The 26204-nt window shown below is 41.9% G+C and overlaps 1 protein-coding gene across 1 annotated transcript; it reads right to left on the bottom strand.

Moving 5' to 3' along the window:
• Positions 1-518: 518 nt before the first annotated feature.
• LOC121700679 (nebulin-related anchoring protein) lies at positions 519-25731 on the bottom strand. Its single transcript, XM_042083812.1, has 43 exons — positions 25409-25731; positions 24932-25026; positions 24604-24691; positions 22817-22921; positions 22585-22689; positions 22169-22273; positions 21755-21862; positions 21535-21639; positions 21157-21264; positions 20203-20310; positions 19136-19243; positions 18259-18372; positions 17471-17575; positions 17193-17300; positions 16701-16814; positions 16466-16564; positions 16210-16314; positions 15719-15826; positions 15220-15327; positions 14787-14984; positions 14441-14545; positions 14197-14295; positions 13852-13956; positions 13491-13598; positions 12885-13196; positions 12376-12480; positions 10725-10823; positions 10093-10197; positions 9812-9919; positions 9608-9721; positions 9193-9390; positions 6592-6696; positions 6157-6255; positions 5884-5988; positions 5639-5746; positions 4988-5299; positions 4130-4234; positions 3649-3747; positions 3334-3438; positions 3107-3214; positions 2431-2742; positions 1902-2054; positions 519-1604 (listed from the first exon to the last, which is right to left on the bottom strand). Exons 1-43 carry the CDS (start codon positions 25478-25480, stop codon positions 1281-1283), a joined length of 5559 nt encoding a protein of 1852 aa, XP_041939746.1. The 5' UTR covers positions 25481-25731; the 3' UTR covers positions 519-1280.
• Positions 25732-26204: the final 473 nt, after the last annotated feature.

The raw sequence follows: 26204 nt of genomic DNA, 5'->3' as shown, positions 1-26204 counted from the left end.
AGAGGTCTCAGATGGATGTGAGTGAAGCTAGGCGGAGCTAAGCGGAACAAAATTCATCTGGCGAGAGTCAGGTTACAAACCTGACCAATAAAGCTGATTCTGGTTCTGATGCCAAATGTATTGTATAAAGATGCATCCCAACGCATTACTTGAATATATCATAAAACACCCCCTTTCTTTTCTTTAGTTTTACTTATTGAACAGATCATTGCAGCACCCAGTTGCTATCAACCTTGATCTCCAAACCTCATTGCACAACTCCTGTCTACAGTGACAGGCTGGATGACAGCATGATTTGTGCCGGAAATGTGCAATGTGTGTGTGTGTGTGCGTGTACTACCTACAAACTGCAGCAGTATTGATAACTGGAACTGTTAATCATGGTTCATTTAAACATAATATAATAAAATGTCCCATGCCAATGCATTTTGATTGAATTTGGAATCTACACAAGGGTCTCTAACTCTCTCTCTCTCTCTCTCTGCATTGCTGCAGAGTTGCTGACACCATCAAGCAGATGCTGTTGAAAAACATTTATTTTCCTTTTGAAACTCATAACCCAGCATTTTCACTTTTGTCAAACACTGTGGCCTATAGGCTAAGTTTATAGTCATAAAGCTGAACCGGTCAGTCATCCAAGTAAAAATCACATACAGTATGTCGTCTAACACAAGGCCAACCATTTGCAAACCACCACAAGGTGGCACTAGACACTTTGACAGTGCTCAAGTCTGGCGATGTGAGACCATAATGCTTGTCTTGCTCAAAGCCTACTCCGAGTAAAGTAATACATTTACATATTGTTGAGGCTCATTTAAAGCACCTTCTATCATCATTCCAAATAATAATACAAAATGACATTCAGTTTGCTGCCTCTCACAAAAAAAAAAAACAGAAAACAAATCCCTATGAGGAGTATCTTCATTTTGCTCACAGCCGTGGTAAATCTAGCTCAGCTTACACATGCATCATCACACAAATCAAAAATCAACTTCCTGTTAACCTTCTCAACCACAGCTCGTTCTACATTCTCCATCGTATATGCCGACATCATGATCCTTGGCTGACATAATTCCTCTCTGTTTCCTTCCACGTAACTTTTTTTACACATGCCAAATTCTCTCAGTATAGCTTTTCTCCACCTACAGCCCTCAACTGCTCATCAGTTCAATTACACTGTTGATAAAAGCACCAGGCTCTACAGTAGTTCACCACATCATTAAAAAAATGAAAAAGTACATTGATGATTTAAACAACAGGAGGCGGTCAACACCATCAGTCTACATCGTTGTGTCAGAGGAGCCAGAGACCAGTGCTGTGGTCTTCTGGGAGCTGATGGCGGTCTGGGACGTGACGGCGGACTGCGTGCTGGACAAGGACTGGGTGTGGCTGGTGGTGGTGCTGCTGCTGGTGGCTTTCCGGAAGTTGGTCTGGATAGTTTGGACCTTCTTCCTCTTGACGTGGAGCACTTCCATGGCGTCGGGGTTGACGTCGGGCTGTTTGAACTCTTCCATGGTCTCCACCTGGTTGGAGGAGGAGGAGGACTCCTGCTGCTGCATCTCCATCTGCATCTGCTGCTCCATCATCATCTGACGCTGGTACATCTGAGAGGTGGGACAGAGGACCATGAACACACAGACACACACGGACACAGACAAAGAGGACAATGGTGGAGAAATGGATTAAACAACTTGCTAAATAGAAATGAATCATCAAGAAGTGATTACTGTAGTGTAGAATAGATATAATGATATACAATGCTCTGTAAAATGCTATTCTTTTAGCTTCTATTAAATTGAAAATAGCTTTTATGCTGTTTGCATTTAGAGCTATGTAACCTCTCTAATTCAGGTTGCTGTAACAGCCTATGTATTAGCTGTGTCATATCTGCTGTTGCTCACCAGTAGCTGCTGGTACTTGGCGATGGCCTCGTCAGTGTCCACTCCCTCTGCCAGGCCCAGCTCAGCGGCCCGCCGGGCCATCTCCGCCTTGTGGGAGCCTGGGGGCGTCCAGCCCACTCCCTTGATCCAGTTCAGGTCTGACTTGTAGTTCACCTGTGGGGTGAGCCATCAGAGTCAATAAAGTGAACTTTACAGTGACTTCTCACTGCCTCAATTAAAGCACAGCTAAGCTCTTCAGAGGTTTAAGCCTACATGCTATGCATTCATCTCATATCTAATAAATAGTCTATAACAATACACAGAGACACTCACTCACTACCAAGCTCCATTATGAACCAAATGAAATTAATTGAATTAAAAATCAAAATCAAAAAGCAGGTATCTTGTTTCCATTAAATGCAGTATAATGTAACACACAAACACAAAACACTAACGGTAAACTGAGAAAGCTATGCAAAGTTAACCAGAATCAATGGTCTCATAATAATCACAGCACAGGGTTGCATAGAGTCTTCAGTCCAGTACTTACGTCACTCTGCAGCTTGTAGGCCTTCTTGGCATGTTTGACGTTGAGCTGCTCGGCGTCGCAGGTGTAGTCGTGCAGCCGCTGGCGGTAGCAGAGGTCACTGGCCTGCGCCTGACTTTTCTTGGCTTGCAGGAACTCGGGCTGGTCAGCATGCATCTTGAACTGCGAGTGCATCTCGTGGGACTGCTTCTTGTACTCGGTGTTGCTCTGGAGCTTGCCCACAGCCAGCGAGTGCATGATCTTGGGGTCGTCCTCCACGCACAGCAGTCCCACCTGCTGGCCCTTGCCCTTCACGAACGCCTCTTTGTAGCGGAACTGAAAAGGTTTCAAGAATGTCACATGTTGGATTATCTCTGCGGAACTGAGCAATATTAGTAATAATAATAATGGAATAATGGAATAATATATAGAATTTTGTCAACCAACTTGTTTTGAAATAAATATATCGAACAAATTGCAATGAATTGGGAAAAGGTATGCTATGTGCTACAGGTAAAGATGCTTAACAAGATGTGTTAGCTCTGCTAGTATGTATATGTCATGTTCTAAGAAAACTTTAATGAAATACGGTGAAAGTAGGCCTGCATCTTTTTATGTCTGTAGGTCAAAGATGTATTGTATAACAGTAACTAAAAGTTGAATCAACAGCAACAAAAAAAAGATTTCATAGTAAACTCACATCACTGGCAATATCCCTGGAGGCCTTGGCCGTTTGGAAGGGAATGGCGTCTAGCCTCAAGTCGTACCCAGCTGATTTCACCTGCTCTCCTGAGGTCTTATAAACTTTCTGCAAGGGAAACAGTGGGCGTTTAGGTCAACCTGCGTTTCCCGTTTTGGAAAAATGTTAATAAATAAATAATGAATAAATAAATAAATAATGAATCCATCAGAGAATAGGTGTCCTACATCACTTATTTGCTGTGCGTTAAGCCTGGCCCTGACAAAGTCGGGGTCGTCAGCATGGAGAGTGTACTTGTGCATGGCATCAGAGTCTCCGGACTTATAGAGCCTCTGCAATATGTACAAATATTCATGAATGTTCAAGATATAAAACAACGAGGCCAACAATATCCATCAGATAACCAACATAACAACAACAACAACATGTATTATCCACAACCAAAACTCACAGACTTGAATGTACTGTTGTTTATCTTAAATAATACTTAAGGACAATTGCTGTTCCTGAAACAAAATGGGTTCATGATGAAAGTCCCTTACCTGACTGCACTGCATGTAGCTGTTTTTAGCATGGAGAATATCAGGGGAATCTGCCACTGAGGTGAATTTAATGCGGTCGGGGTTCTGACGATACTTCTTCTGCAGATTTCAATAATCAAAAAAAACCCTTACATTTTCAGCAGTCTATTTGCATTATTCACGTGGTGGCCATTGTAAACCAAAACGGGGCTACAGGGTACACAAACCATAGGATTGTTGTGTTCTATGCATTCGCCAGTAGGTGGTGAAAATGCATTAATGACATAGTCAGTGTACCTCTGTAGCCTCGTTTTGGTTTACACAATGACCGCAGCGTGAATAAGGCGTGTAAGAAATGTAAAGTCAAACATAAAGTCATTAAAACAGTTCTGTTTAAAAAAAAAATTGTAACAGTAATAGCAGTAGTATTGATAAATAGTATTGATGCTTTAAATGACTGTACTAGTCATAACATTATGTGATGGCCTGGTAGTCCACTCACATCACTGATCAGGTCTCCGGCTTTCTTGGCATACTCCATCTGAGGTGCACCCACACCGTCCCAGGCCACGCCCTTCATGAAGGACAGGTCGGACTTGTACACTTTCTGTTGGAGACATTAAGACATGGATGAGAGGATGAGGAACTAACCCTGAGGTAAATACTGAAGGGAACATTTCATGTGTTAGACTACCACATGTTCGTGGGTCATTGACAAATAAGGCTTTAAAAAAATGTTTTAAAAACTTTTAAAAATGGACATAACGTTTTTTGTTTTTTTTTTAAGTTGGAAAACGGTGTTTAAACAAGTCTTAATGGCTGTGCAACACTAACGGGGGGTTTAATACATTTTTAGACTGTGTTTGCAATTTCACCACCCACAAAATATCAGGTGGCACAAACAAAGGTTTCTAAAAAATAACACACTTCTTTTTTTTTGGTAGTGAGTATATCTGAGAGTGTCTACAGTGCTTAACACATTATTTTGTAGTTGACCTTGGTATTAAAAGTAACTTATGAATATTTTATTGTGTACTGTATTTATTCACATTAAAAAAGTATATTGTTTAATAGAATAATTACATTTTTCAACCATTTGTTTCTCTTTAATCTATGTCTTGGTTTAAATGAGTATTTTACCCATACTGGTTGCACCACCTGATGATGCACAATGTCACGTCATTAACCCTCATACAAATGGATACAAATAAACTAGTAAACAGCGAGAGAAAGGAGGGCTATCACAGAGTCACAGATAACACAGACAATGTCTCCTTTTATATTGTTCTTTTTTTCCTATCTTTTTTATCTCTCACTCCCTCTGTCCCTCTCTCTCTCTCCCTCTCTCTCTCTATCTCACCTCGCTCTGCAGGTCATAAGCCTTCTTGGCCCACTGGACCTTCATGTCGTCCGGCAGCACCGTGTACTCGTGGAGTCGGGTCTTGTAGTCCTGGTCACTGGCCAGGGCCTGGGCCTTCTTGGCGTGGACCAGGTTGACCAGGTCCAGAGGCAGGTGGTACTGGCCGCTGGTGGTCAGCGCGTCCTTGCGGTACTGCTGGTCGCTGTGGAGACGGCCCATCTGCATGCAGTGGGCCAGCAGGGGGTCTTCTTGTGCGCTGCGCACCCCAATGTGCTTACCTTTATCCAGCACATGGTTGTGTTTGTACTGGACCTACAGAGAGAGAGAGGGAGAGAGAGAGAGAGAGAGAGAGAGAGGCGAGAGGCAAGATAAAGGCTCAGAACTTTGGTTTGGAGAGACGAGAGGTGCACTGTTTTCCTCTGCTAAGATCTTTTCCTCTATACTGATCTACTGTATGTTTACCTTATTCTGTAGTCCTCTCCAGTAAACTAAGTGATTTTCTCAAACACTCCAAAATAGCAATTACCTGACACCTGCTGACATAATCAAATCTCTAGTTTCTGTCAAAGGCAGATTTATAGACAGGCATAAATAGAACAGGCCATATGTATTGTAAGAGGATGTTTACATGAGTTAAATGTGTGAACTTACCTCACTGGCGAGGCCTGTGGATGCCTTTGCTGACTGGAAAGGTATGTCCTGCATGGTCAGTTTATAGCCCTGAGCTCTCAGTGTATGCCACGACTCTTTATACTTGACCTACAACAACACAACAACACAATAAATCAACAGTCTTTAACAATGATCAAACATTTATTCTCTTATTATGAATGCAGAGAGAGAGAGAGAGAGAGAGAGAGAGAGAGAGAGAGAGAATGTGAGTCAGGTACACTTACATCGCTGTAGTTGGCAGCGTTGATCTTTGCCTGGGTGATTTCTGGTCTCTCTGCTGTGATGGTGTAGTTGTGTCGCACATTTTCTCCAGCCTCTTTGTACAAACGCTAAATAAAATGTCAACAAGACTTAAGGTAAATCCACTGTCCAACAGCCCATGCAACATTTACAATACACACCACTTCTCTAACTAAAACCAATGCACGGTTGTTCAAAAACAAAAACTGTGCCCAGTCAGGAGGAAATGTACTGGTTATTAGACTGGGGGCTCTTACCTCATTGGTTATCTTGTTGCTAAGCTTGGCGTGGACAATGTCTGGGGAGTCCACCACAGAGGTGTGTTTGAAGTGGTATGGCTGCTGGCGGTACTTTTTCTGGAAAAGAGGAAAACAGGCAGCAATGATGAGGGCAAGAGTTTGATGATACTGAGATGGTCATTTATGGATTCTATCGACATCTAGTGGTCAACTATGTCATCAAAAAGATTTGAAAAGTTCTCACTTGAACCACATTGACATAAAAATGTTTAGATTTGTTGTGATGAAACACACAGAACAAATCCAATTTTCATAGTTCATACATAGTTCATAATATACTATTCTGAATCTTCAAAAAACGTATCAAACAGGCCATTAAATCTGAAAAAAAAACCCAATGTTTTAAGTGTGAGGAGCTGAATGTTGTAAGAATAAGTGTTTCATAAGTCTCACATCGCTGATGAGGTCCGTGGCCCGCCTTGAGCCCTCGATCTGCAAAGCCCCAGTGGCAATCCAGCTGGCACCTCGCAAGTAGTTCAGGTCTGAGCGGTATGATTTCTACAGAAAAGACAAGCACACTCACAGTAAGCACAGGTATGCTGTACAAACACAAACAAACAGACCAACACATGCTGTGCGTACAGACAGGACATGTGCAGTTCTGCAATACAATGTGTAGAGAGGTGGACACTAGCATCTTGAGTTATAATGTGTAGAGAGGTGGACACTAGCTTCTTGAGTTATAATGTGTAGAGAGGTGGACACTAGCTTCTTGAGTTATAAATACACTATCTAGAGAGGTGGACACTAGCTTCTTGAGTTATAATGTGTAGAGAGGTGGACACTAGCTTCTTGAGTTATAATGTGTATAGAGAGGTGGACACCTTGAGTTATAATGTGTAGAGAGGTGGACACTAGCTTCTTGAGTTATAAATACACTATCTAGAGAGGTGGACACTAGCTTCTTGAGTTATAATGTGTAGAGAGGTGGACACTAGCTTCTTGAGTTACAATGTGTAGAGAGGTGGACACTAGCTTCTTGAGTTATAAATACACTATCTAGAGAGGTGGACACTAGCTTCTTGAGTTATAATGTGTAGAGAGGTGGACACTAGCTTCTTGAGTTACAATGTGTAGAGAGGTGGACACTAGCTTCTTGAGTTATAATGTGTAGAGAGAGGTGGACACCTTGAGTTATAATGTGTAGAGAGGTGGACACTAGCTTCTTGAGTTATAAATACACTATCTAGAGAGGTGGACACTAGCTTCTTGAGTTATAATGTGTAGAGAGGTGGACACTAGCTTCTTGAGTTACAATGTGTAGAGAGGTGGACACTAGCTTCTTGAGTTATAAATACACTATCTAGAGAGGTGGACACTAGCTTCTTGAGTTATAATGTGTAGAGAGGTGGACACTAGCTTCTTGAGTTACAATGTGTAGAGAGGTGGACACTAGCTTCTTGAGTTATAATGTGTAGAGAGGTGGACACTAGCTTCTTGAGTTAGAAATACACTATCTAGAGAGGTGGACACTAGCTTTTTGAGTTATAATGTGTAGAGAGGTGGACACTAGCTTCTTGAGTTATAAATACACTATCTAGAGAGGTGGACACTAGCTTTTTGAGTTATAATGTGTAGAGAGGTGGACACTAGCTTCTTGAGTTATAAATACACTATCTAGAGAGGTGGACACTAGCTTCTTGAGTTATAATGTGTAGAGAGGTGGACACTCGCTTCTTGAGTTATAAATACACTATCTAGAGAGGTGGACACTAGCTTCTTGAGTTATAATGTGTAGAGAGGTGGACACTAGCTTCTTGAGTTATAATGTGTAGAGAGGTGGACACTAGCTTCTTGAGTTACAATGTGTAGAGAGGTGGACACTAGCTTCTTGAGTTACAATGTGTAGAGAGGTGGACACTAGCTTCTTGAGTTATAATGTGTAGAGAGGTGGACACTAGCTTCTTGAGTTAGAAATACACTATCTAGAGAGGTGGACACTAGCTTCTTGAGTTATAATGTGTAGAGAGGTGGACACTAGCTTCTTGAGTTAGAAATACACTATCTAGAGAGGTGGACACTAGCTTTTTGAGTTATAATGTGTAGAGAGGTGGACACTAGCTTCTTGAGTTATAAATACACTATCTAGAGAGGTGGACACTAGCTTCTTGAGTTATAATGTGTAGAGAGGTGGACACTAGCTTCTTGAGTTACAATGTGTAGAGAGGTGGACACTAGCTTCTTGAGTTATAATGTGTAGAGAGGTGGACACTAGCTTCTTGAGTTAGAAATACACTATCTAGAGAGGTGGACACTAGCTTCTTGAGTTATAATGTGTAGAGAGGTGGACACTAGCTTCTTGAGTTAGAAATACACTATCTAGAGAGGTGGACACTAGCTTTTTGAGTTATAATGTGTAGAGAGGTGGACACTCGCTTCTTGAGTTATAAATACACTATCTAGAGAGGTGGACACTAGCTTCTTGAGTTATAATGTGTAGAGAGGTGGACACTAGCTTCTTGAGTTATAATGTGTAGAGAGGTGGACACTAGCTTCTTGAGTTACAATGTGTAGAGAGGTGGACACTAGCTTCTTGAGTTACAATGTGTAGAGAGGTGGACACTAGCTTCTTGAGTTATAATGTGTATAGAGAGGTGGACACTAGCTTCTTGAGTTATAATGTGTAGAGAGGTGGACACTAGCTTCTTGAGTTAGAAATACACTATCTAGAGAGGTGGACACTAGCTTCTTGAGTTATAATGTGTAGAGAGGTGGACACTAGCTTCTTGAGTTAGAAATACACTATCTAGAGAGGTGGACACTAGCTTCTTGAGTTATAATGTGTAGAGAGGTGGACACTAGCTTCTTGAGTTAGAAATACACTGCTGTAGTATCAGCAACATGTAATACGGTCCACAGTGTCACTACTGTATACACTGTTTCATTCCCTCTGTTCCTCATCCTCCTCGTTTTTACCCTAATCCTTTCTCCACACCTCTACTGTGTGACATGGACAATGTGATGACCTCTCCAACGGGGGCGGGGGGTACTTACGTCACTCTGCAGCTCGTAGGCTCTCTTAGCGGCCTGCACCTTCATGTCGTCCGGCAGGGTGGTGTACTGGTGCAGCATGAGCCTGTAGTCCTGGTCACTGGCGAGGGCCTGGGCCTTCTTGGCGTGGGCCACCTCCAGCATGTCCATGGAGAGGTGGTACTGGGAGTGCCCTTTGGCTGAATCTTTCTTATATGTGATCTAGGAGGGAGATAAGACATGAGGGGATAAACAAACAAACAAACAAACAATGTAAAACACACACAAAATAAATCACTATGGATCATACATTTCAAAGTGGGAACATACAATTTTTGTATTTAAAAAAAAAATACTTGACGTACAATTTTTGATGTGACACAGGCAATGCAAAAGTACTCTTATTCTGAAGGCTTGTTATCACGGGCTTAGTACTCACATCACTCTGCAGTTTGCTGGCGTGGACAGAGTGGGCGATGTTGATGTCATCCTGCAGACCTCTCAGTCCAATCATCTTACCCTTTGTCCTCTCAAACTGCTCTCTGTACTTTTGCTGCAAATATCAAATGCACAATGTCCATTACATCCTTTATTTCTGCTGAAGAACTCTGCTTCCATGGAGAAATGTAATTGTCAGACTTACATCGCTGAGAATTTCATTTGAAGCTTTAGCAGCCTGGAAAGGAATGGCATCCAGGCGTAACTGGTAGCCAGCATCTCTGATCTTGGTCCAAGACTCTTTGTAACGTGTCTGTGAATGACAAACACAAAATATATAATTGAATTAAAAAATATATATATCGACTGTTTTGATGATGAAAGACTACAGTGATGTAAATGAACAAATGCAGTGCCACAACCACACAAGAAATGGCATATTAACTGTGTGAAGTGTATGAGGTGTGGGAGCGAGCGGGCCCTTACGTCGCTGAGGTTCAAGGCGTTCTGTTTGGCCTGTACGTGCTCTGGGAGGTCACCGGTGAGAGTGTAGTTGTGCTTCAAGCTCTCTCCCTTCTCTCTGTACAGACGCTGCAACAGTAAATCACACCAACTGAGGAACAGCCCCACCCATTCCACTACCAGACAGAACTAATGTGTCACCCATTTATCATCAATAGAGACATTATAAACATATCCCAATGTACATTTTAAATATGGCTCACATGTTCGCAATGTTAACCTTCACAGCTAATAGCTGTTAACAAAATTTAGTATAGAAAATGAGTAGTTTATGAGTTATTCATGAACCATGATAATGCCAAATATTGCAGCATATTTTAAAGCTCATATATCACATATCATGAACATATACACAAACTATACAAAATGAATCCGGACAAATTTCCATATATAAACAGACTGTGTCTCCAAGAATTTAATGGCCTTCATTTCTTACATTTTAGGATGTCATGATATCCCGGGACATTACTGATTAAGTTTAGACTTGGACAACTACTTAAGGCGATTCTAATTATGAGAGCTGTAAAATGCCCATGTCTGGCAAGCCTGTGTGTGTGTGTGTGGGCTAGTCGGGTGAAAGGGTTCAAGTGGCTTACGTCCAGGGTGAGCTTATTGCTGAGTTTGGCCTGCACCATCTCCGGTGTGTCCTCCACGCTGGTGAACTTCAGATCGGACACATGTTGCCGGTACTTTTTCTGTAACACACACACACACACACACACACACACACACACACACACACACACACACACACACACACACACACACACACATACACACCAGATAAGGCATGCTGTGACATCCAACACACTGACTGTAACGTTAAATGAAACTATTGCATGAAAGGCACCGTCACATTAATAACAGAAGGAAGGATTGAGTGGGAGAGCATACACTACTGAATGAGTTAAGAGACATTGGCAAGAATATGGAGTATCACTCCTCTTTTTGAGTATCATTATTTCTTTTCACCATCAATATTATATCAAAACAGTATTTATAACTGCCTCCACTGATCATTTATTTACATAATTAGTATGATCACATCAGCCAGCAGGTACTGCACATACAGTATGTAACATCCGGAATTTTCCAGATCAAAAGGTTAAGAGATAGTATTACTCTTCATCAATCATTCTCTAAGATATTCAGTAGAGTAGATGCTCCGCTTCTGTATCATTTGTGTTGACTCATCTTAGCACCCTGGATCTTGCATTACTTGGATAGCGTTATTTTATTGTAAGGTCCTAAGATTCCAAAGTGATGAAAGCTTGCCCTCTCAGAGACTCCAGTCAGGGTCCGGCCACAATCTATTTTGGGCCACTCTACTTAACTTGCACGCTAAGGGGCTAATAATGGGCACTATCAGTTGGCCGCTGCACTGTATGAAGATTAATTATAAATATATAAACATGCTTTTCTGTGAAAGATCAGCACTTCTAATAACATGTCCTCCTAGACTACACAGGATAAATTACGGGATGGCTATTTCAGAATTGGGCCTTTTTTCCAAATTCAGAATTGAGACTCAGAGGCAGTTAACCAAAGGACATTTAACAGCTCACTGCAGTTTATAATTACTGAGAAAATGTACTTAGCTTCAAAACTTTTTAAATTATCAACATTTTGCCAGAAGCATATATGCATATGTATAATGTAATGCCAATCTAAAAGGGTAGGAAAAGAACTGGTTAGCTTGTCAGATAATACATTTTGGCTGAGTAAGGAGTGCTTTTAACATCACCCAGTCCTTAACTAACTCTGAAATGGTTCTTCATCAGTGTGCTAGTTTCTCCTCTAAATATAACCACAGCCATAAAATAACGATTTAACCTTGACCTTGTTTCAGTGGTTATGTAATTCTGAATGCCAGACATACACTCAATTGCCTTAACCGTCTAGATAGTTTACTGACCTACAAATAGTATCAGTAATGTTCACTGACTGTAGAAAAGCATGTCTCCCATAAGTGTTAGAGGGGTTTTTTTTTTGGTGGTAACAGTGAGTTTAGATTTAAATTGAGTTTTTTGTGCTTAGCCAAATTAACATGAACAGAAAGAGTGAGGTATTAAAGTCTGAGTTGTAGTGACAAATATGAAATCACTGAGATATTGCTTGGCTAGTCATATGCTACTGTATGCTTCTTTCCAGAAGTGAACCTCTTGTAACAGAGAGTCTTCTAATGGCCTAGCATAACAGCTAAATGTCTAAGTGCTGGCTAGGTGCCACGGGGGTGCGGTGCTTTACCTCACTGATGAGATCTCCGGCCTTCTTGGCCTGCTGCACATCAAGGGATCCGGCTGCCAACCAGCCAGCTCCTTTCATCCAGTTCAGATCCGACCGGTAGGATTTCTGAGGATAGAAATGTCATGTCATCTCACACTGCAATGATTAGCCAAATAATTAGACCTTAAAGAGATCCTATGGCCTACTACTACTACTACTACTACTACTACTACTACTACTACTACTATGCAATACCACATAGCACCTTCAACAGCTAGAACTGGTATTACTATGACAGTGCTGTAGAGTGAGTATTTGTTAACAACTTAGCTTTACAGCTTAATATTAAGATCACATGACACTGATGTGCATTATGTAACTGTAAAATATGTGACAGTTTAACATGCTCTATCCAGATGTTTTAAAAAAAAACTTAAGTTAAGTAATTCATGACTTAAGGACATGAATGATGGTGGCATGGTTAGAGAGAGGCATGATGGGAAACGTAGTTTGAATGAATTGACACTCACGTCACTCAGCAGATTGTAAGCTGTCTTGGCCCACTGCACCTTCTTGTCAGTGGGCATGGTGGTGTAATCATGCAGGTAGGTCCTGTAGTTGAGATCGGTGGCCATGTCCTGGGCCTTTTTAGCGTGTGTAAGGGTCAGCATATCCAGACAGTCTCTATATTTCGCTTTGCTGTCCTCATACTGCTTCTTGTAGTTGAGGTCACTCTGGAGTTTTGAGGCCTTGAAAGAGTGGGACATCTGAGAGTCGTCGGCCACAGTCTTCACGCCAATCATCTTCCCTTTCGACAGCTCGTAATTCTGTTTGTACTTAATCTGCAAGTATTTGAGTGAGGAAAAGTTTGGTTTAATGTCATTTAGACAGGAGTCCCAATGTGGATAAGTGTAATCACAACTCCGCAAGACCGGTATATTTCTGTGTTATCATGGGTTCAATTATTCAGTATCATGGACTTGGTTCTTCTGGTGTTCTTTGAGGAAATATGAAATTTAATATTCAATCAGTGGAATATACAAAGCAAACCACTTCATGCATCCTCAGACTTTGAAATGAGAATGAACCCACTAAGGATTTAAATGGTGATCTTAAGAATTCAAAGACCAACTCACGTTACTAGCCAGGTCCCTTTTGGCTTTGGCTGTGAGGATGGACAGGGCGTCCATGCGGAGCTCAAAGCCCTTCTCTCTCTGCTGCTCATAACTGCTCTTGTACGTTTTCTACAACAAAATGAAACGTCATAAAACATGTAAGGGAAGGGAAAATAAAGTCTCCATTCAAACAGCATCTGTCTCAAATGTCTCATGTGGACAAAAAAATACTGTACTAACAATAACAAGATGATGGGATCAGTTGCCAGGGCACACATATACTGGTACAAATGTACGACACTCTCAGTGTATGTCATATTTGATATATGTTGATGATGTGATGGTCTGTTGCAGAGGTCATACGGTCTGTGAGAGGTCATACCCCGCTGAGGAGTTCTGCGTTGGCCTTGGCCTGTTTGAAGACTGGCTCGTCGTTGGTCATGGTGTACTGGTGAATAATCTGCTCTGAGTCTGCTTTGTATGTCACCTGGGGAAAAAAGGGGTAATATAATCATCAACATCCTAAGCACCACTGCCAATAATTGATTGTGTTTAATATTACATATACAGTACATTATGTTTGGTTTAAATAAAATTGTGAGTAAAATACCTAGTTTAGGATGTAAAAAGTGTCTAATATTATGGATGAAATATTGTGTTGTTTCTAAAACATTATTAGAACTGGGAATGATGGATTGATGAGGATTGATGAGTCTTAAAGTCTTACCCCACTTTGAAGCTCCTGGCTCTTCTTGGCGTGTTTGATCTGGGGGGTGTCAGCTACCTGCGTGAATTTCACTTTGTCCACCTTCTGACGGTATTTTGTCTGTCACAGGAGAGCCATACAAGAACAATCAGACTCAGACCCAAAAGACAAACATCACAAACACAAGCACACAGACAGACACACAGACAGACAGACAGACAGACAGACATATCCTCTATCTTGTTCCCTGTCTCTCAAAGCTCACCTCGCTAAGAACATCTCCTGCCTTCTTGGCCTGGATGTTGTCCAAGCTGCCGTCTGCTTCCCAGCCCACACCCTTCATCCAGTTCAGGTCTGACCGGTACACATTCTACAGGGAAAATACATCATAGAAACATAATTGCTTCTATATGCATTTGATTTGAAAATAAAAAATGATTCCACAGTCCAATTCAAGTCCATTAAGAATTATTAAGCTGTGTTGATTACAAACTACATATTTACAATGCATAAAGGTCAAATAATAACAAGCACTATCACCAACAATATAATTATTTATTTTATAATTATTAATACATATAAATGTCCCCCTCCAATGTTTCCTGTCTCACCTCACTCTGTAGACTGTAGGCTTTCTTGGCCTGCTGGACCTTCATGTCGTCAGGCAGCACAGTGTACTCGTGGAGCTTCTTTCTGTAGTCCAGGTCGCTGGCCAGGGCCTGGGCCTTCTTGGCCTGGTTAAGGTTCACCATGTCCAGAGGCAGGTGGCACTGTGCCTGGATCTCCTTGGAGTCCTTCTTGTATGCAATCTGATGAGGGAGACGGAGGAAGAGAGAGATAACTTGAGGAGGGGAAGCTGACTGTCACGCCAGAACATAACTGAACACTGTTCCATCGAGGGTTGCTGTGGGCTGTTACCATGTGTCTTGGCTTACATAGTAGATTTATTGTTCGCTTGTTCAGCTTGTAGCTTATTTCTAATGTTTCTAAACATACCGTGTACGTGTTCTGTGGTGGATGATTCTGCATGTTTTGATGTCTTACCGCACTGTTGAGCTTGGCCACTTGAAGGGAATGCAGAGTCTTGGAGTCGCTCACGTTGTAGCACACTGACTTGTCCTTGTTCTTCATGAAGTTCTCTTTGTACTTGATCTGTGAATGATGGGATCATAGCACTGATCCAGTAGGACTATACTACTCATATATTTCCTGAAACTAAATACAGATATTCTACATATTCCATATAACTAAATCATATTTAAGCAGTTTAAGACTGAAAGAAGAGTGAAAAAATAGTTTTAACAGTTAATCTGCCCACATTGTTAAATATTTACATCAATCCTGTAATGGTGGTTAACCTGCTGCCTTGACCAGCACCAGAACTCAAACTCTAAACACTATAGGCCAACGGTTTCCTATATATAGTTTGTATTTCTCTGTTACATTTGCTTTTCATATTTTTCAATGCTAGCTGAGAACCTCCCTAAAAGCTCCCTGTATCGTTAAGGTCTGTGAGGTGCCCTAAGGACGTCTGTGGACTCACATCACTGGCGAGGTCTCGGGATGCCTTGGCAGCCTTCACAGTGAGGGTGTCCAGGCCAATGTCACATGCTTTGGACTTGGTCTTCTCCCAGTCCTCCTTGTATTTGATCTGGTATGTGAGGGAAAGGATAGACCAGAGTTATTCATTCTCACCGTATTTCCATTCATAAGGAGAGCTTGCAAACTCTTAATTTCTCCAAATTATATCAATAATATTTTTGAATATATTTTTGAATTATATGTAAAATTAAATTAAATCCACTGTTAAAAAAACTTTTTTTTTTTAAAGTTTAGATGGATGGTGGTGAAATGGTAAATGGATGGTGTTGAGCGTGAATCACCAAAAAAAAAATGGTGATGATTTGTGTCATAAATTGAGCAGCCCTAATTTCTCTCTCTCTCTTTTTTTGGAGTGTGTGTGTGCCTGTATATCTGTGAATGTGTGTGTGTGTGTGTGTGTGTGTCCATGGGTACAGTTATGTGTGTGCTTACATCACTAATCAATTCAGCATTAGCTTTGGCCTTCTTGAGCTCGGGCAGGTCTTGACCTAGGGTATACTGGTTCTTGGTCTTTTCATAGTCAGCTCTGTAGTTCAACTGTGCACAGAAACAGCAGCTGTACACATATCCATAGGCATAAAGGTGCTCATAAGTTTAAACCATGCTCAGAGGATGAAATGGTGAATGGACATGCTGCAGGACTCCCTCTGAGCCATATATAGACTCTGTTGAGCTGCTCTGCACTTACGTTGCTGAGTTGCTGAGCGTTGATTTTGGCCTGCACAATGTCAGGGGTTTCGGTCACTGTGTGGTACTTCAACTTGTCAATGTGCTGCCTATAGTTCACCTACAGAATATATAAAAGAATAATAAACACGTAACCTAGATAGAGGGCATACGCAGGGATTATGCAGTTCAAATGTTGACATAAATTATGTGGGAAAAGTCACATTACAGTATGTATTAGGATTCAAAACACTCACATCCTTCAGCGGATCCAGTTTCCTCTGGGCCTGGTAACCTGGAGTGATAGTTGCTGGGTAGTTGTATTCCCCTTGCTCTGTCTTCTCCTTGTCATATTCAGACTTGTATGCGATCTGAAACAGTTCAGGCAAAAACATGATGAATGCCAACAGCTACTATTCTACTATGAGGTGCATAGTTTGCCACAATGTTTAGCAGAAATGGCACAAACCCATACAAATATAAAAGTAATAGAAGAAGAAATTCCTGTTTTGTCCTTGAGTAAATGCAAAATGAGGAATTCTGTGTAGTGTGTATTTTCAAATTCACTGGAAACAGGTCAATTGAATTTTGTGGAAGAGGCTAAACAAATTTATTCCATGTGGCTATGGCATTCATGGCCCATTATCACTCAATCAGATGATGCTAGTTATGGGATGATGAGATCCAGCATGAATGGCCTCTAGTGGTCTCTAAGGCAGTCCAGGATGTTGAAATCTGAGAGGACTCACATTGCTCGCCAGGTTCCCAACTTTCATGGCATGCATGGTCTTCTTGTCCATGCCAGATCCTTCATAGTGGCCCTTCATATGGTTGGTATATTTTTCTTTATACTTGTTCTGCAGTCATAAAATAAAAAAAAATTGTTTTAACATGTTGGAGAAGCTGCATCTAATAAACAGTAAATAAGTCAGCTGTTGCCAAGCAACTCCACTTTGCCCAGTAATAGCAGAGATATAGATAGATTTCAGATAGTGTTGTATCACACTGCTGCAAACGTGACACTCACATCGCTGGTGAACTTGGCGACCTTGCTGGAAGTCTTGAACTGTGGAGTCTCACAATAGTTGATGCTGTGTCCTTTGGTGGTCTCAAGGTCCTTCTTGTACTTTACCTGTGGACATACAAACACCGACCATATCACCCCAATGCCCCGCTTGGCATTTCAATACCAAACCTCAGCTATACACACACACACAGTCATCTGCATGGCATCCCCCCACTCAAAAATCTTCAACCATGACCTCAACACTTGCACACAACAGCACCATTGACCCTTGACCTTTGCGGATAAATAAAGAAGGGCGAGTGCGGCGATGATAGAAACAGTGTCTCTAGGATCATCAGGTATCAGTCTGAGAATGCGAGCAGACCTGCTGCTCTGCTACCGCACGCTGCTGTCGTGCAAAGCGCCAGTCGCCTGTGTGCCAACACTGTGATGTGTCGCCGGGCTGGCACGGCTTCGGGCAGGAGAGCCGCCATGCCGGAGATGCCGGCCACACCAGGTGAGGAGGATTTGGGTCTGACCGTGAAACCTGTGACTGATGACTGCTCTAATCCTGGGCGTGAGTCACACAGCAATCCCCCATGACAGAGTTTGCTATGTTTGGCTGCAATGTAAACATCCAGGGCTTTCCACACGTTGTCTTACACTAGGTGTGATGTACCATAAACAAACACAGACTAAAGGAGGGGTAAATCAGACAGAAAGGGAACATACAGTAGGTGTGTCAGTGGTGTGTGCTTGAGTTTTAAGAGGAACAGTTGTTTTTTTGGTGATCTCTGTTATTGTCTCACCTCACTGACGAGCTTATTTATTTTACGGGCATTTTTCATGGCCAGGTTGTCGTCAGGGTTCAAGGTATGATATTGCGAGGACCCCATCTTGGAAAGATCCTTCTTGTATTTGAGCTGAAAGAATGAATGTATGAAGTGAAGTGAAGAAGGACCCCTGCAAGTCTTCAAGCCCACCTATCAGATTGCATTCCCATAGCATGAGCACATCTACTCACACATGCACACTGACACACACACACACACACACACACACACACATAACACACACAGACACACACACACACACAAGCACACACACACACACTCCTGTGAGCGCAGAGACAGTGTGCCTAAATCAGGCCATTGAGAGCTGCGGCAGTGACAACATCAGATTCCTGGTGGAAGTCATGAGAGAGGCTTCCATTCCATGACCCACCACCCACATTCCACGCAGTGCTGACAGGTGATGAGTGTGACGGATGAAGGTGTGTGTGTGTGTGTGTGTGTGTGTGTGTGTGTGTGTGTGTGTGTGTGTGTGTGTGTGTGTGTGTGTGAAGGTGAGTGTGTGTGTGTGTGTGTGTGAAGGTGAGTGTGTGTGTGTGAGCATGTGTGTGTTGTGTGTGTGCACACATGCATGTATGTGTCTATGAATAATCCAGGAGGGCCCTTATTCGTACAGTGCACCAGGTACTGCATGTCTCTCCCTCACACACACCTCTCAATGAGCCTGAATTCATCAACAAGTTCCCAAACATGTCTCTACAAGATCAAACATTATTTTGACCCAAACGGCTTCCTTCATTTGATCTTTGGTAGAAGCAGAAGAAGCAAAAACAAAGCCAGCACACCATAAACCACAAAAGCTCAAAACTACATTGTGCTATAAAGTGATACTTACATTGCTGGCCAGTTCGTTGGCCTTCTTGGCCTGCATGTAGGCTGGTGTGATCATGGCGGGGAAGCTGCCCTTGCCTCTCTGCTGCTCGTACTCCTCTGTGTAGGCCAGCTGTGGTGAGAACAGGACAAGAAGTCACAACACATCACACATCTCACACACCAGGGAAGCTCTCTCACTCTCAGGTTTAATTCATTCATTCATTCGTTTTCATTCTAACTTCAGTCCCATTTGTCTAAAACACTCTAATGCAATATACATATACTGCAGTGCAGTTCTACTGTATAACACTCATGGAACAGATGTGGCTAGTGTCAAACTGAGATACTGAGAGATGGGGATAATATTTCATTTAAAGCCAAAACGAACACAACAACAACCTAACAAATCTGCTTAAATATCATGTCATGGTCACAAAAATCATACTCCACAACCATCTTTTGTCTACGATGAAGATTATTGAGTAAAGAAGAAACATCCCTAAGCAAATGACTTTCTAATTAAATATTACATTGTAAGCCCTCATCAGAATATCAATAAGCATTCTAAGCTGTTGTTGTTCAGCTTAAGAGTTAGATAATACATTTCTGTAGAGTAAGTGATATTATAGCCTAATCAAGTTCCTATAATCACTTAGTGAATTAAACTGGTATATCCCCTATTCCTGTGAAAAACATGGTTGACGTGTGGGGCAGAGGCTCTAAATGGTTCCTATCATGTGGCTCAGCCCAGAGGCAGCTTGTGTACTCACTGCTTCTAGAAAACTGTTTATAAACCCACTCAGAATGAGTGAAACTAACTGCATCTAGTAAACATAGAATTATATAATATTGTACAGAATGGCTATAGCACATTTTTTCATTAACAGTACCGGTAAATTAATATTTATATGCACAACATTTGCATAATATTCCACAGATATAAAGGGAAATGATCAAAACTGAAAACATACTGCAAGCAACTGGATATACTTTAATACTACAATTTAACAAATACCATTTGCACTGTAGCCAAATGACTGCTAAATCCATACTGGTGAAATGACTTCATAGCATTCTCTCAGATCTCACCTGGCTGAAATTGCTGCCGTTCTCTTTGGCCTGGGTCATCTCAGCCATGCCCACCTCAGTGCTGGCTTTGCCTTTCATTTCCTGCTCATACCTCTGCTGGTACTTCACCTGCAGCACACACAGCCACACCACATTAGAGAGGGAGAGAGAGAGAGAGAGAGTGTGTGTGTGTGTGTGTGTGTGTGTGTGTGTGTTAGTGTGTGGGTGGGTGTGTTGTGACGGCCGTTGTTTGTCCTTGCTGGCTCTGTGTACTTTGTGTGTGTGTGTGTGTGGGGGGGGTTGCATGCATGTGTGCATGATTGCATGTGTGTTCCACACTTTATTAAAGAGGCCCTATGCAACAATTTTAGCAAAAATGACCTTAATTATGCAGGTTGAGAGTCGTTCTGATGGTTCTACAGCACTTTTTGGTCGTTTGGTGGGTGCTTCGTCTCCCCCTAGTGCTTCTCCGCGGAAAAAAAAACCAATATGCAACTTTCTGGTCGCGGTCCGAACACATCCGGATGTAACTCAGCGGAAATACTCGTAAATGTAGTTAGATTGTAGTTTCTAAAAAGACTGCAAAACGGACTCCGACTTGGCTTTGTTGCTGTTGAAATTGTAAGTAGCCTACCCTTGGGTGAACTTCGTTTTTGTAATGTGATTTGATAGTCTCTTGAACAATGTGTTTGCTCGACCGTTTTATTGTGAGCCCTATGTGTTTAGCTTGGTTTACTGATGGCTAGCTCGCTAGCTAGTGGGGGTTTAGCGTAGCAGTCACTTGCTACCGAAGCTGCAGGGGGAGCTATGTCGTGAAAATGCGAGCCCAAATCAGGCGAAAACCCAGAAACAGTGAAGGAATAACCAGACCTGCATAGGGCTTCTTTCATGCTTGAGCCTGTGAGTGTTGGGGTATGTGCTACGTATAAAGACACTGCAGCATGTACCTACTGTATATGTGTGTGAGTCACTTACTTTACTGGCCATCTCTGTGGCCTTCTTGGCCACCTGGTACCCGGGTGTGAAGTGGGCAGGGAAGCTGCCTTTCCCCCTCTGCTGCTCATAGCCCTCAGTGTAGGCATACTGGGGATGGAAGTCATTTAAAGATCATTCATAACATCCTTTTTTTTTTTATGTCTAATGAATGTCAGAAGAATGACTGACTGTGTAAGATAACGACATGCAGGATAGTGATGATTGCATAAATCATTGCATAAAACTGATTGTTAGGATCTGAGAGACCCATTGTTTCAAAGCATACTGTAAAATAATTGTCATTATCTGACATGGCAAGGAAACTTGAATACAAGAGTCACAGAAGTCAGAAATGTGGCATGTGCTGGTGGAGCTCACATCACTGGTGATCTGGCTCTGGGCTTTGGCCAGCAGCACCTCCGGGGTGTCGCTGACCGCGGTGTACTTCGACACCCTCTCATCATGGCCCTTCTTGTACTCCACCTGAATGCAATCATATGACTCATGAACAACAAGAACTCAGCGAGTGACACATGAACTAGGTTTCAGGTTAGAATTCGGGTTGAAAAGTCTCGTGAGGTTCTGCATGCCGACTCACGCTGCTTGCCAGAGCTGCTGCTTTCTTGGCGTGCTCATAGCCTGGTGTGATCATGGCTGGGAAGCTCCCTTTACCCTTGGACTGCTCATATTCCTCTGTGTATTTCACCTGTCAAATAAACAACAGGGAATGTAGAGACAAAGCCACCAACAAATAACCTAGTTCTGTCTATTTATTTTTTTAAATGAATGAGCCTCTAAAGATACACATAAAAGCATCTTTAAGGTAATCATTGAAGATTTATGCTCATAAACCTTCAGATCATGTTGCTTCTTAAACTGAAGGATTTAGTTTAATACTTAGCCTTTTTATTGATCTAACTAATTTATAAACATTTAAAAGAAATAGCTGATAATATTCAGTTATAAATCTAAAAGGTGATAAGGTACTGTAATGACTGGTGCTGGTACTCACGTCACTGGCCAGGGCAGCTCCAGTCTTTGCATGCATGATCTCAGGTGAGTCTGTGATAGAGGTGAACTGGGTCACCCGCTCCTCATGTCCCTTTTTATACTCAACCTAGAGCGCATACACAGGCACAAGCACCACGTTTAAATGATAAACTAAGTTTGATGTCTGTCTGTCTGTCTGACTGACTGACTGACTGACTGTCTGTCTGTCTGTCTGAATGGATGGAGAGATGGATGGAGGGATGGATGAATGAATAAATCGCTTGTGTCTCTACAAGTAATACCCTGACAACTGAATATAGACTATTTTGGCAATTCAAATAGGTGTTAAGCTCTGCAAACATGGGCCACTGACAAATGAAATTCATGGGCCACATAATAGAAGTAAAGACACCGACTCCTCAGGAAACTCTTACTCACGCTGCTGATGTTCTTTTGCGCCTGGGCGACTCTGACCATCTCCTGGTGGCTGGACGACTGTGAGTACCAACTCTGCTGCTCCGCAAACTCTGCTGAGTAGGCAACCTGGAGAGTTCGGGAAGAAACCGTCAGGCTGAACAAGTAGCCTATGCATGACAAACACAGCACTTTATTTAGTGAAAGTAAACAAGTACTATATGAGGCCGAGTGAAGCATGTACGAAAGGGCCCACCTGGCTGCTCATCTGGCTGGCTCTACGAGCCAGTTCCATCTCCTGTGACCTCATGTCATAGTGGAACGTTGACTTAAACCGCTCTCCTTCTTCTCGATACTTGAGCTGGAGGAAGAGAGATGTGCTTTTAAAAACCCCAATGTAGTCGTACACAGGACACAGGAATCATGGCATTTACACTTAATCAAAAAAGCCCTATACTATGTGTATGAGAGCAGCCATGGGCATAATTCATAGAATATTTCATTTTTCAATTGTGCAGATGAATCCACAGAGACCTTGTCTTAGACTTCATGTCTGTAGAATAGCAACTGTCTGGAACTGTACGTAGAGGGCACGGCCATTGGCAACCATGGTCATTTTGCCTCATGGTGGAACATTGTGTATACTATACTATAGTGATTGCACATTCATGGTTACATTTAATAAGAAACTGCTTACATGTTTGTGGACGAAGCTTTTAGGAGATTTTAAGTGTCAGTTTAGGTGACTCAGGCAAAAATTGGTAAAGGTAATTAACTAGGTTAAAGAATGCCATCTGTACCAATAGGACATATTAAATGTACAAGTAGCTAGAGTTTCACTGTATGATGCTGCTGCTTATCTGATCTAAAGTAAAGCTGTAGAATTCAAAAGGTTTAAGTGCCCCAGGACCTGTAGAGGAACATCCCTCAGACAGACAGCAGCAGCTGGTGTACTACTTATGAGTGGACGGAGAGAGAGAGAGAGAGAGAGAGAGAGAGAGAGAGAGAAAGAGAGAAAGGGGAAAGGAGCGAGAGAGAGAGAGGTGAAGCTGCTTCCTAGGGTATAAATTTAACTGGCAATGCATAAAGCAGGGCCATGGAGGGGTGTCGTGTCGCTGTCACAACACAGAAATAGCATCAGCCAGAGCCATAGTCCCCATTCCAAGCCTTTGGAGTCACTCAGGCTTCTGAATGCCTCCAAAAACAGCCTCTACAAGCCTCTAATAAAATAGAAATGGCTGTTACAGGTTTGGGGCTCAAAACTATCGAAAGTGCTGATTGACCTGTTTTCGAGGTTTGGTTTAGACCACCATGCACCAGTCAACAGAAGGCCATGACATAGACTCATTAACAAAAGTTTAAATAACAGAGTACAAACCTCTTATTCATTAATTAACTCCTAACAGTAATTCGAATGGCACTTGCCATTTAAACAAACCCCTTTTCTTTCTATTAAAGGTTACAGGAAAAAAGTGGTGTCATTCAGTGTCATTTTGCCATGTCATGTCATGTTCTAACTAATAATGTGTAAAGTCCTGTTCTTCAAAAGCAAGAATGTCTTAATGAGGATGATGTCTATTATCTGTTATTTATACATTTATTGGTAAAACCGATTTCAGTTATATACAGGAGAAGATGTGAAATCCCTTGTGCAGTACCGAAACAAATCTTCCTATGACTATTCCTGCATTTAAAAACAAAAAAACATAGTTTTACAGACAAACATGTTGTATCTCTATCGTCAGCAATATATTTGCACCATATCCAAGAACACTGACTCAAGATGAAGTCAGTATGACTTTGATGCTGAATGATAACATTGCCACTTGACAAATAAAGACTCATACTAAGAGCATTAATCCAAAAATATGACACATCAACCTTTGTCATCTTCATGACAAAGGTTGTATATATCTGTTGTATATCTGACTCATGTAAATCGTCCGTGGGACCTTGGCATCTGACCATAGCGGCACATTTCTGGCCACAGAGAGAGAGGTGAGCTATGTGCTTTGGCTATGCATGACATCATTGCCCACTCACCTCACTGACAGCCTCGGCTTGTTTCTTAGCGTTGATATTGATGGGCGTCTCATAAACGCTGGTAAAAGTGTTATTCTTGGGATTGTGCCTACAGAGATCATTTACACACAAATGTTAAAGCACTTTTTCAATAAAAAATACAACAAATCTTGGGTTTGGTTTAATTGGCCTTGATCATTTTAGTGTTGCTGGTAGTTGTTTTCATTTTCTTACACTGTGAGAATTATTATCTACACTCAGGCAAGGTACTTCATGAAAATTAGACCTTAAAAGACAGATAAAGTGAAGTTGATCCACCAAAAGAGCCCATTTATCCTGTCATACTCACACTTGGCAGTACGGCCTCTTCTGATGGCTGACAAAGTTCTTGGCAGTTAGGACCGTCTTACAGACCTCGCAATGAAAGCACGTTTTGTGCCAGTTCTGTTTTTCAAAGCATAGAAGAAGAAAAAACACACACATACACACACACACCTTATGAGATGTGATGCTGTGACTTATTTGGGAGAAATATGCCTCAAATCTAATTCATCACTTAACAAACAATGTGAGGAGTCTTCAGGACTGACCTGGCTCACTCCATGAGCCGCTACGCAGCTTTCTCACACAGAAATACACATTATGCTCCTGCATACAGGTCTCTATTTCCCTTACTCCTCAATAAAATACTATTGATTAAGTACTTTTAAGTATTCAGTCATATATATATCTTATTACAGATGGAGAATAGACATTTCCACTGTATTAAACTCCAGTCATACACGGGAAGAGGAGACCTACAGTAATAGATTTTGGAATACTCTACCTGATTCATGCAGTTAATCTTCTCGGCAGGGTAAACCGTGAACCCACACCTGGCACACGACTGGATATTCATGATTGCTTGTTTTCAAAAAACACTCTCAATGAGAAAAATAAAAATCAAGACTCAAGTAACAAAAAGTGGAAAAATAAAATAAAGCAGAATAAATAAATTGCTATATAATGCCTTCTATATAATATCTCCCAGGCAGAAGGCTAGAACAGGCCAAAGAGCAGACGAATGCAAGTCCTCCCAGACAGTCCCCTGTTCCCACTAGTGTCGACCTCTTGGTCTTTCCCTCTCTCTACCGTGTTAAACTTAGATATCCACTTTGACAGACAGACCCAGGCTATTACATATCACCGGGGCACATGGTTTCCACCCTCCTTCCTGTCTCAGCTGACTGGCTGCCCAGCTGTCTGTCAATGTGCAGAGAGGGGGGAGAAGCGATGGGGATGGGAGATGCTACTGTGTTTATGTAATAGAATCCCTCGCCTAGGTGGTTAACTTTGGGTCGCTTCGTCACACCATGGCCTTCAGTCCCCCACACAAAAATAGGATGATGAACTCACCCATCCATTGCAAGGTACATGTGTAACACTGTAGGCAGCTAGATAATGTCATTATTCAAATGTTTCTCACATAAATAACTAGGAGCCTATAGCCTATGACTTGTCAAGTTGAATCAGAGACCCTACATTCTTCACAGTAATGACTAGAAGTCTAGTCTTGGCATTATGGTTCATTTGCAAGATAAAAATGAATAGCCTATGAATGTGAGAAATGTAATGGTAGACCT

The sequence above is a fragment of the Alosa sapidissima genome, chromosome 24 (assembly GCF_018492685.1).
Source record: "Alosa sapidissima isolate fAloSap1 chromosome 24, fAloSap1.pri, whole genome shotgun sequence".
Classification (NCBI taxonomy): Eukaryota; Metazoa; Chordata; class Actinopteri; order Clupeiformes; family Clupeidae; genus Alosa; species Alosa sapidissima.
The sequence above is the reverse complement of the archived record's forward strand: the minus strand, read 5'-3'. Positions and strand labels throughout refer to the sequence as shown.